The 12540-nt window shown below is 37.3% G+C and overlaps 1 protein-coding gene across 1 annotated transcript; it reads right to left on the bottom strand.

Annotated features, from left to right (window-relative positions):
• Positions 1 to 1480: 1480 nt before the first annotated feature.
• Positions 1481 to 12318, bottom strand: LOC108435026 (mucin-2-like). Its single transcript, XM_037544273.1, has 16 exons — positions 12297 to 12318; positions 11902 to 12009; positions 11161 to 11499; positions 10370 to 10477; positions 9589 to 9966; positions 8798 to 8905; positions 7978 to 8394; positions 7187 to 7294; positions 5860 to 6783; positions 4398 to 4514; positions 4125 to 4309; positions 3455 to 3603; positions 3080 to 3325; positions 2838 to 3000; positions 1870 to 1962; positions 1481 to 1780 (listed from the first exon to the last, which is right to left on the bottom strand). The coding sequence occupies exons 1-16, from the start codon at positions 12316 to 12318 to the stop codon at positions 1757 to 1759; spliced, it is 3489 nt and encodes a 1162-aa protein (XP_037400170.1). The 3' UTR covers positions 1481 to 1756.
• Between the last annotated feature and the right edge of the window lie 222 nt (positions 12319 to 12540).

Below are 12540 nucleotides of genomic sequence, written 5' to 3'. Positions count from 1 at the left end.
ACACATATAAATTAACTGTGTGTATCTTCTCAATAATATTAACTTCCCTAATACTATCGCCTCTCAGTTATAAGAATTAAATCAGGTCAAAACATTTATCCAAATGTCAGGTGATCATGAGATAAGCTCCTGTGACACCACAGTCATCCGTAGCATTCAGAATAATAAAAAAAAAAAATACCGAAAGTTTCAGTTCTACCTCACATTTCATTCCCACTACTATGGTGCATGAGACTGATAACGTATGAAAACTAAAGTTGTTAGACAGGAATATGTTGTTGTGCAACATTGAGTGAGTCATGACTTGAATGATGTGGTCAAACTAGATCATACAAAGAAATAACCACTGCAATAAATCACTGTGAATCGCAAGTGAATCTGGAGAACAGAGAAACTGAATAACCCAGAAATGAATTTAACTACAACTCAGTAAGGTTTGCCTTTAAACGGCAAACTCTTGCAGGAGTCCATAGTTGCCCAATTTACCAAAGATGTAAATGTGAACTAGTCACACAACACTACCTTCATTTACTGAACAAGACTCAAGAACAATTATCATCTTGGCTCAATCGTTTTCACTACTTTTGTCCTTTATTTCATTTTTAAGGCCTGTGATATGTTCTCATGTTAATAAATAAATGTTTCAAACTATAATTTAAGTAAGTTTGAAAGAGAAAATACTGAAGATAGCAAGATATAGATAAATATATACACACCAACACTGATCAGGTAAAAGATTATGACCACCTTCTTGTTCCTACGCTCATTTTATCAGCTCCACTTACTGTATAGGTGCACTTTGTGTTTCTACAGTTACTGACTGTAGTCCACTTGTTTCTCTGCATACTTTGTTAGCACTGCTGAGAATGATCCACCAGCCAAATAGTACCTGCTCTGTGAGGGTCCATGGGGGTCCTGACCACTGAAGAACAGGGTAAAAGGGGGCTAACAAAGTATCAGAGAAACAGATGGACTACAGTCTGTAACTGTAGAACTACAAAGTGCACCTATAAAATGATAAAATAAGTGTAGAAACAAGGAGGTGCTCATAACGTTATGCCTGATTGGTGTATATCTGGTATATATTTACTTTTTTACCAATTATAAATGTTTTACCAATATATGTTTACCTTGTATCACCGACGTTCTAAGTTAGTGTATTAAACTTCTTTCCAACAATGAGAAAATGATAAGTATTGCAATATGATAATATATCTATTGTTGTTAACTGCCTTCATAAGTTAACTCAAATGAGGTGTCCGTCATTTGGAGACTATTTAGTCCTATTGGACTGGCACCCCATTCATTAAAATAATTCTTATTATTTTCCTATAATACTTATGGTATATTGCTAAAAAATTCTGTCATGACTACTTATAACATATGAAATCTACCATGGTGTGTTTATGGCATGTGTAGTGGACTCAAAAACAAGGCCTTTAGATATTCTGATGCTGTAGCTTTAATGAGAAGAAAGACATAAATGAGCAAAATATAGATGTATAGAAATACATATTTGAAAGGACAATGGCTTATGGCTTGCTCTGTGCTTCGCAGTCCTCTGTGAGATTTCCAAGTAATAAACTTGAACACTTAAATCACTTTCCTATAAAAAACTGTTTTGGTACATTTTAAAGATGATTAATAAGGAATATTAAATAAAAAGAGTAGTTTAAGTCTTTTAGAGAGCCAAGTGAAGAAGGTCTGTACAATCAATAGAGACAACAATCGCTGACTGAAACACATCCGTAGCCATTCACTTGGACTGGTTTCTAAATGTCTGTGAACAGAAAGAAAATGTGAGGTTATAACAGCCTTCTTAAAACAACATGGCAAGTTTTGCACTTCATGTGTAGTGTAAAAATTTACCGGTGTTATTGAGTTAACAGGCCCTATAGAGATGGAGGCACTGTCATGGAAGTCCATGCTCCGAGTTCTCCTGTGGAATCCAAACTTACACTGCTGCAAGACATAAACCAGACAAACACACAGTGTAAGCCTGAGATTAACACTGAGATATGATACGCAGATTAATGCACACAAGCTATACATGATTGCTGAAGGATCAACATATACACTATATTGCCAAAAGTATTCACTCACCCATCCAAATCAATGAGTTCAGGTGTTCCAATCACTTCCATTGTGACAGGTGTATAAAACCAAGTACCTAGGCCTGCAGGCTGCTTCTACAGACATTAGTGAAAGAATGGGTTGCTCTCAGGAGCTCAGTGAATTCCAGCGTGGTACCGTGATCGGATGCAACCTGTGCAGCAAGTCCAGTCATGAAATTTCCTCACTACTAAATATACCACAGTCAAGTGTCAGTGGGATTATAACAAAGTGGAAGCGATTGAGAACGGCAGCAACTCAGCCATGAAGTGGTCAGCCATGTAAAATGACAGAGTGGGGTCAGCGGATGCTGAGGCGCAAAGTGTGCAGAGGTCACCAACTTCTGCAGTCAATCACTACAGATCTCTAAACTTCATATGGTCTTCAGATTAGCTCAAGTACAGCGTTCAGAGCTTCATGGAATGGGTTTCCATGGCTGAGCAGCTGCATCCAAGCCTTACATCACCAAGCGCAATGCAAAGTGTCCAATGCAGTGTTGTAAAGCGCCGCCACTGGACTCTAGAGCAGTGGAGACGTGTTCTCTGATGTGACCAATCACGCTTCTCAACCTGATGGAACACCTTTGGGATGAATTAGAGCGGAGACTGCGAGCCAGACATAAACCTTGTGGAAAGCGAATACTTTTGGCAATGTAGTGCATCTTCCATATTTTTAGACCTTAACATTTTTGATACTTTTTCTGCAAAACTGTTTTTGAAACTCACCGGTGCGCAGTTGTTGCCGCGCAAGAGGCAGAAGTGAATGTTGCAGTGCAAGAAGACTTTGGAGGTGCCCTTATTAAAGTCAAACATTCTGAAAGTGAAACGACTGGTGGTGGAGATGCCATTCTCAACCAATTGGACAGTTCCGTCTTTTGGATTGGGACACCTGTGCAAACAAATTTGGAATATTTTTCGAACTCTTACAAAATGTATTATTAGATTTCTGGGCACTAACAACATCTTACCCTCTCAAAATAAGATCCCAGCGGAGATAGTAATCGGGGTCATCGACAGGTGTCGCCCAGCATGAGTCTAGCAGCAGGGCAATCTGGCGGCCGTTCACTCCCTCTACTTCCACGCTCACATAGAGTGGTTGGTTTACCTTCACATTCACTTTGCCTTGGAGAGGTTGGGAAAAGCCAGAGTCCTCATAGGGAATCATCTTGACCCGGTACATTCCCTGGCCAGGAGGAAGTTGCTTGTGTATAATGCTGTGAAAGAGTGAAACTACTCTTCAGAAATGATAAGCTAATACAAAACAGCATATTCAGAAACCATATAATGCTTTAAATAACTGGACTTCACAGATTAAGACCCAGTGGCCTTTGACTTAAGCCCACCTCATTACAGGTGTAATGTGTATGGAGACATTCTTGGTATATGAGTAGACACAAGCGAAGGACAGGTTGAGCTGTTTTTCTCTGAGAATAGGCCCAGCTGTTGAGTCCACCTGAATAAAGTTCTCATATATTACATGGGTGCCATTGGCCTGTTGACAGAAGAAAGAGCATGAAAATGTAGACGTTTTATCAACTGCAACAGACAAATTCTCATTTTAAAATTGTGTTTTGCATATTGTAAGTGCGATCGGATGGTATAATGGCTAACCTGCTTAGATGCAATCCATTCGCTCCCATTTGTATTTTTATTGGTCAGAAATTAGGGGATTAACAGTCAACACCCACCAGTTTAGGTGTACTAATATTATGTAGGAAGGTGCAGAAAGGCTCATAAGGGAAAGATGACTTGATCTGATTGGCTGTTGCCTAACCACACCTTACGATAATGTACTCACTCTAACTCCGCCCTTATTAAGAACCCACAATGCTGGTTAGAAAAATAGTTCTACTAAAAATAGTTTTACAGCTATAGTTTTTGACCTAAAAGGGTTTCAAGGGGAATACCAAACGACAATGCAATTTAGCGCCAGGCTAATTTTAATATGCAGCTGACAAACAGGACTATGCGGATTAATGAAATACAATCACTCGTTTATTATGTATGCTTTACCCGAAGGTTCGTCCCACAAATGTGGTCATCACTATCAAAAAGGAACTCCACTCTGCCATTCTGAATGGTTCCTCTACAGCTGGGGTCACTGAGGTGGAGCTTGCCTGCGGAGAAGCCGTCTTCAAACAGCTGACAGCGAGACAGAGACACAGTGCCCGAGTTGCCCTCACAGATCTGCCTAGCGTCTGAGAGAAAAAAGTATATCAGATCATTTGGGTCCTGTAGAAACTGGTCTAGCTTATATGAATGTATAATCATGATGTCGTTTTGTACCATAGATGTCAGGATTTGATCTGTTACGATTCTCATTACAGAGGCAGCCATAGATCTGGTCTCTCTTTCCACACTTCTCATCCACAGTGCAGGTCAGCTTCTTGCAGTGATCAACCTCTGCACAAAGCAAAGAGAAAGACAGTGAGCGTGGCAAATGTATGCTGAAAGTCTTGAACAGTCTTACTCAAAGTCCCATCAACAACCAGCCAGTATTTCCTTTTCAAGCCAATGTTGGAAGTGAAATGAGCTCTATGTTGGTGTGACATCCTGGCAACCTGCTAGATTCCTTCTGGCTGCAACAAGGGGGCTGAGAGCCAGGAATGAGTAATTAGGGCTGAGCAGTTGCAGCTGAGAGCACCTTACCTAAGGAGTGCTCACATGCTTCTCGCTGCTCAATCTTGAGTTCATGCCACTACACACAGCTTGCTCTGACTCATTAATCTCAGTATCTGTCTCGAGTTTCAAGTCTTTACTTTTCTGTAGTTCTCACCACAAAATAACTTCCCATTTTCTCCCCAGTTTAGTTGCATCCAATTCCATCCACTAGTTAGGGCTCCCACAATCACATGAAACCACCAGCACTAGGAGGATGAAGGCAAACACAAGCTTACTCCAAGTCATGTGAAGCCAGTCACTGCATCCACCAGTTCTGTTACATCAGCTAAGAGATGCCTGCACTTGCTGGCATCACACTTGATAGGAGGCGAGGTAGGGTCTTCCCAAGTGTGCTGTCTTGGATTCTCAGCCACAGATGGCTGTGTCATTGCTATCAAAGACAGTTGTACCACTCAGATGTAGTTACTGGAAGTTCACCACATTGCCATTCACCATTCACCACTTTCAGAGAATTCTAGTTTTGTATTTGATAGTATTTGATGTACTTATTGGAGGTACTAGAGTTTAATGTTGTGGAAGTAGAAAAAAATTATATAAAGCATATTTAAAACTCATGAAAGAAAAAGAATTTGACTCAGAAAATGAAAGTTAATAATTATATCATTGACACTCATGCATTAATAAATGTTACCATTTGTGTAAACTATTTCTTAATTATTAATTACCCATTATTAGCTGGTCACACATGGTTTGTTTCCAGCATTATTGATTATTTAATCTCTGTATATAAAGGAGCAACTTTGTAATGTATTTATATCTGAAACAAAAATTAAATCATCCAAATTTAATTTATATGTATGGTACTTACACCTGTCACAAAAAATGCCAGTAGCTTCAGTGATCATGAGATTCAGGCAAAGTTTGTATTGTGTACAAGGTATCATATCAAGTTATAGCAGTGGATTATAATTAGCATCTAGTTGAAATAGTTTAATTTTCAGTACTGGAATGTGGGTAATTACAGTACCCGATGGTGTCAGACCACAGGTATGTACATTCAGACATCTGTCTTTGACAATCGACTTTTGAATTAAGCTGGAAAATTACACTTGAGATTTTGCCCTACCAGTTGTCCTGGTTGATGTAGTGGTGAGGGTTGTGCTTGTAGGAACATCAGTTGATGTAGGGGTGGAGGTTGTTGTAGGAACATCAGTTGATGTGGTAGTGGAGGTTGTGCTTGTAGGAACATCAGTTGATGTGGTAGTGGAGGTTGTACTTGTAGGAACATCAGTTGATGTGGTAGTGGAGCTTGTACTTGTAGGAACATCAGTTGATGTGGTAGTGGAGGTTGTACTTGTAGGAACATCAGTTGATGTGGTAGTGGAGGTTGTACTTGTAGGAACATCAGTTGATGTGGTAGTGGAGCTTGTACTTGCAGGAACATCAGTTGATGTGGTAGTGGAGGTTGTACTTGTAGGAACATCAGTTGATGTGGTAGTGGAGCTTGTACTTGTAGGAACATCAGTTGATGTGGTAGTGGAGCTTGTACTTGTAGGAACATCAGTTGATGTGGTAGTGGAAGCTGTACTTGTAGGAATATCAGTTGATGTGATTGTGGAGCTTGTACTTGTAGGAACATCAGTTGATGTGGTAGTGGAGGTTGTACTAGTAGGAACATCAGTTGATGTGGTAGTTGAGCTTGTACTTGTAGGAACATCAGTTGATGTGGTAGTGGAGCTTGTACTTGTAGGAACATCAGTTGATGTGGTAGTGGAGGTTGTACTTGTAGGAACATCAGTTGATGTAGTAGTGGAGGTTGTACTTGTAGGAACATCAGTTGATGTGGTAGTGGAGCTTGTACTTGTAGGAATATCAGTTGATGTGGTAGTGGAGCTTGTACTTGTAGGAACATCAGTTGATGTGGTAGTGGAGCTTGTGCTTGCAGGAACATCAGTTGATGTGGTAGTAGAGGTTGTACTTGTAGGAACATCAGTTGATGTGGTCGTGGAGGTTGTTGTAGGTACATCAGTTGATGTTTCAATGATAACATCTGAGATAAAGTATTAGGCAAAGTATAAGAGTATTTGATGTAGTTATTGGAGGTTCACCACATTACCATTCACCCTTCACCACATTCAGAGAATTCTAGTTTTGTAGTGGGGTTTACTTGTAGACATGTTGTGGAAATACAGAATAGATTTGACATTAAATAAATTTAATACCATGTAAAATCTCTAAACTTCCCTCTTTTTTTGAAAAGTCAACAGATTTGAATCTGATACGTAAAGCTGGGGAGCTTTAATATGTGTTTATTTCCATGTCAACCCTTCACAAGTACATTTCTTAACACTCAAAACTACCAAGCCATTCTTTTTATTAGATGAAGGTCTGTTACTGAAAAAAATCCCAGTGTTGGGACACAATAGAATTTTATAGTTAGAGTTTTCTCCTACCTGTAAAGCTGCTTGATGTATCATCAAGGGATGGACTTGTAGGAAGATTTGTTGATGTAGTGGTGGAGATCGTTGTAGGAACCTCAGTTGATGTTTCAATGATAACATCTGAGATAAAGTATTAGATGTAGTTACTGGAAGTTCATCACATTGCCATTCACCATTCACCACTTTCAGAGAATTCTAGTTTTGTATTTGATAGTATTTGATGTACTTATTGGAGGTACTAGAGTTTAATGTTGTGGAAGTAGAAAAAAAAATATATAAAGCATATTTAAAACTCATAAAAGAAAAAGAATTTGACTCAGAAAATGAAAGTTAATAATTATATCATTGACACTCATGCATTAATAAATGTTACCATTTTTGTAAACTATTTCTTAATTATTAATTACCCTTTATAAGCTGGTCACACATGGTTGGTTTCCAGCATTATTGATTATCTCTGTATATAAAGGAGCAACTTTGTAATGTATTTATATCTGAAACAAAAAATAAATCATCCAAATTTAATTTATATGTATGGTACTTACACCTGTCACAAAAAATGCCAGTAGCTTCGGTGTTCATGAGATTCAGTCAAAGTTTGTATTGTGTACAAGGTATCATATCAAGTTATAGCAGTGGATTATAAATAGCATCTAGTTGAAATAGTTTCATTTTCAGCACTGGAATGTGGGTAATTACAGTACCCGATGGTGTCAGACCACAGGTATGTACATTTAGACATCTGTCTTTGACAATCGACTTTTGAATTAAGCTAGAAAATTACACTTAAGATTTTGCCCTACCAGTTGTCCTGGTTGATGTAGTGGTGAGGGTTGTGCTTGTAGGAACATCAGTTGATGTAGGGGTGGAGGTTGTTGTAGGAACATCAGTTGATGTAGTAGTGGAGGTTGTACTTGTAGGAACATCAGTTGATGTGGTAGTGGAGCTTGTACTTGTAGGAATATCAGTTGATGTGGTAGTGGAGGTTGTACTTGTAGGAACATCAGTTGATGTGGTAGTGGAGGTTGTACTTGTAGGAACATCAGTTGATGTGGTAGTGGAGGTTGTACTTGTAGGAACATCAGTTGATGTGGTAGTGGAGCTTGTACTTGCAGGAACATCAGTTGATGTGGTAGTGGAGGTTGTACTTGTAGGAACATCAGTTGATGTGGTCGTGGAGGTTGTTGTAGGTACATCAGTTGATGTTTCAATGATAACATCTGAGATAAAGTATTAGGCAAAGTATAAGAGTATTTGATGTAGTTATTGGAGGTTCAGCACATTACCATTCACCCTTCACCACATTCAGAGAATTCTAGTTTTGTAGTGGGGTTTACTTGTAGACATGTTGTGGAAATACAGAATAGATTTGACATTAAATAAATTTAATACCATGTAAAATCTCTAAACTTCCCTCTTTTTTTGAAAAGTCAACAGATTTGAATCTGATAAGTAAAGCTGGGGAGCTTTAATATGTGTTTATTTCAATGTAAATCCTTCACAACTACATTTCTTAACACTCAAAACTACCAAGCCATTCTTTTTATTAGATGAAGGCCTGTTACTGAAAAAAATCCCAGTATTGGGACACAATAGAATTTTATAGTTAGAGTTTTCTCCTACCTGTAAAGCTGCTTGATGTATCATCAAGGGATGGACTTGTAGGAAGATTTGTTGATGTAGTGGTGGAGATCGGTGTAGAAACCTCAGTTGATGTTTCAATGATAACATCTGAGATAAAGTATTAGATGTAGTTACTGGAAGTTCATCACATTGCCATTCACCATTCACCACTTTCAGAGAATTCTAGTTTTGTATTTGATAGTATTTGATGTACTTATTGGAGGTACTAGAGTTTAATGTTGTGGAAGTAGAAAAAAAAATGTATAAAGCATATTTAAAACTCATAAAAGAAAAAGAATTTGACTCAGAAAATGAAAGTTAATAATTATATCATTGACACTCATGCATTAATAAATGTTACCATTTGTGTAAACTATTTCTTAATTATTAATTACCCATTATTAGCTGGTCACACATGGTTGGTTTCCAGCATTATTGATTATCTCTGTATATAAAGGAGCAACTTTGTAATGTATTTATATCTGAAACAAAAAATAAATCATCCAAATTTAATTTATATGTATGGTACTTACACCTGTCACAAAAAATGCCAGTAGCTTCAGTGATCATGAGATTCAGTCAAAGTTTGTATTTTGTACAAGGTATCATATCAAGTTATAGCAGTGGATTATAAATAGCATCTAGTTGAAATAGTTTAATTTTCAGTACTGGAATGTGGGTAATTACAGTACCCGATGGTGTCAGACCACAGGTATGTACATTTAGACATCTGTCTTTGACAATCGACTTTTGAATTAAGCTGGAAAATTACACTTGAGATTTTGTCCTACCAGTTGTCCTGGTTGATGTACTGGTGAGGGTTGTGCTTGTAGGAACATCAGTTGATGTAGTGGTGGAGGTTGTTGTAGGAAGATCAGTTGATGTGGTAGTGGAGGGTATACTTGTAGGAACATCAGTTGATGTGGTAGTGGAGGTTGTACTTGTAGGAACATGAGTTGATGTGGTAGTGGAGGTTGTACTTGTAGGAACATCAGTTGATGTGGTAGTGGAGGTTGTACTTGTAGGAACATCAGTTGATGTGGTAGTGGAGCTTGTGCTTGCAGGAACATCAGTTGATGTGGTAGTAGAGGTTGTACTTGTAGGAACATCAGTTGATGTGGTCGTGGAGGTTGTTGTAGGTACATCAGTTGATGTTTCAATGATAACATCTGAGATAAAGTATTAGGCAAAGTATAAGAGTATTTGATGTAGTTATTGGAGGTTCAGCACATTACCATTCACCCTTCACCACATTCAGAGAATTCTAGTTTTGTAGTGGGGTTTACTTGTAGACATGTTGTGGAAATACAGAATAGATTTGACATTAAATAAATTTAATACCATGTAAAAACTCTAAACTTCCCTCTTTTTTTGAAAAGTCAACAGATTTGAATCTGATACGTAAAGCTGGGGAGCTTTAATATGTGTTTATTTCCATGTCAACCCTTCACAAGTACATTTCTTAACACTCAAAACTACCAAGCCATTCTTTTTATTAGATGAAGGTCTGTTACTGAAAAAAATCCCAGTGTTGGGACACAATAGAATTTTATAGTTAGAGTTTTCTCCTACCTGTAAAGCTGCTTGATGTATCATCAAGGGATGGACTTGTAGGAAGATTTGTTGATGTAGTGGTGGAGATCGTTGTAGGAACCTCAGTTGATGTTTCAATGATAACATCTGAGATAAAGTATTAGATGTAGTTACTGGAAGTTCATCACATTGCCATTCACCATTCACCACTTTCAGAGAATTCTAGTTTTGTATTTGATAGTATTTGATGTACTTATTGGAGGTACTAGAGTTTAATGTTGTGGAAGTAGAAAAAAAAATATATAAAGCATATTTAAAACTCATAAAAGAAAAAGAATTTGACTCAGAAAATGAAAGTTAATAATTATATCATTGACACTCATGCATTAATAAATGTTACCATTTTTGTAAACTATTTCTTAATTATTAATTACCCTTTATAAGCTGGTCACACATGGTTGGTTTCCAGCATTATTGATTATCTCTGTATATAAAGGAGCAACTTTGTAATGTATTTATATCTGAAACAAAAAATAAATCATCCAAATTTAATTTATATGTATGGTACTTACACCTGTCACAAAAAATGCCAGTAGCTTCGGTGTTCATGAGATTCAGTCAAAGTTTGTATTGTGTACAAGGTATCATATCAAGTTATAGCAGTGGATTATAAATAGCATCTAGTTGAAATAGTTTCATTTTCAGCACTGGAATGTGGGTAATTACAGTACCCGATGGTGTCAGACCACAGGTATGTACATTTAGACATCTGTCTTTGACAATCGACTTTTGAATTAAGCTGGAAAATTACACTTGAGATTTTGTCCTACCAGTTGTCCTGGTTGATGTACTGGTGAGGGTTGTGCTTGTAGGAACATCAGTTGATGTAGTGGTGGAGGTTGTTGTAGGAAGATCAGTTGATGTGGTAGTGGAGGGTATACTTGTAGGAACATCAGTTGATGTGGTAGTGGAGGTTGTACTTGTAGGAACATCAGTTGATGTGGTAGTGGAGGTTGTACTTGTAGGAACATCAGTTGATGTGGTAGTGGAGCTTGTACTTGCAGGAACATCAGTTGATGTGGTAGTGGAGGTTGTACTTGTAGGAACATCAGCTGATGTGGTCGTGGAGGTTGTTGTAGGTACATCAGTTGATGTTTCAATGATAACATCTGAGATAAAGTATTAGGCAAAGTATAAGAGTATTTGATGTAGTTATTGGAGGTTCAGCACATTACCATTCACCCTTCACCACATTCAGAGAATTCTAGTTTTGTAGTGGGGTTTACTTGTAGACATGTTGTGGAAATACAGAATAGATTTGACATTAAATAAATTTAATACCATGTAAAATCTCTAAACTTCCCTCTTTTTTGAAAAGTCAACAGATTTGAATCTGATAAGTAAAGCTGGGGAGCTTTAATATGTGTTTATTTCAATGTAAATCCTTCACAACTACATTTCTTAACACTCAAAACTACCAAGCCATTCTTTTTATTAGATGAAGGCCTGTTACTGAAAAAAATCCCAGTATTGGGACACAATAGAATTTTATAGTTAGAGTTTTCTCCTACCTGTAAAGCTGCTTGATGTATCATCAAGGGATGGACTTGTAGGAAGATTTGTTGATGTAGTGGTGGAGATCGTTGTAGGAACCTCAGTTAATGTTTCAATGATAACATCTGAGATAAAGTATTAGATGTAGTTACTGGAAGTTCATCACATTGCCATTCACCATTCACCACTTTCAGAGAATTCTAGTTTTGTATTTGATAGTATTTGATGTACTTATTGGAGGTACTAGAGTTTAATGTTGTGGAAGTAGAAAAAAAAATGTATAAAGCATATTTAAAACTCATAAAAGAAAAAGAATTTGACTCAGAAAATGAAAGTTAATAATTATATCATTGACACTCATGCATTAATAAATGTTACCATTTTTGTAAACTATTTCTTAATTATTAATTACCCTTTATAAGCTGGTCACACATGGTTGGTTTCCAGCATTATTGATTATCTCTGTATATAAAGGAGCAACTTTGTAATGTATTTATATCTGAAACAAAAATTAAATCATCCAAATTTAATTTATATGTATGGTACTTACACCTGTCACAAAAAATGCCAGTAGCTTCGGTGTTCATGAGATTCAGGCAAATTTTGTATTGTGTACAAGGTATCATATCAAGTTATATCAGTGGATTATAAATAGC

Source organism: Pygocentrus nattereri, chromosome 13 (assembly GCF_015220715.1).
Source record: "Pygocentrus nattereri isolate fPygNat1 chromosome 13, fPygNat1.pri, whole genome shotgun sequence".
In the NCBI taxonomy this organism is placed as follows: Eukaryota; Metazoa; Chordata; class Actinopteri; order Characiformes; family Serrasalmidae; genus Pygocentrus; species Pygocentrus nattereri.
Note: the sequence above shows the minus strand (reverse complement) of the source record. Positions and strands in the feature narration are given on the sequence as shown.

Bases quoted from the DNA above. Each gene is read 5' to 3' on its own strand.
- LOC108435026 (XM_037544273.1), bottom strand. From the start codon at position 12,318: ATGTGTGACCAGCTTATAAAGG. The intron at 4,515-5,859 runs GTAGGGCAAAAT...TGCTTTGTGCAG, and splicing joins TACATCAACCAGGACAACTG to AGGTTGATCACTGCAAGAAG. The intron at 3,326-3,454 runs GTGGGCTTAAGT...ACTCTTTCACAG, and splicing joins CACATTACACCTGTAATGAG to CATTATACACAAGCAACTTC.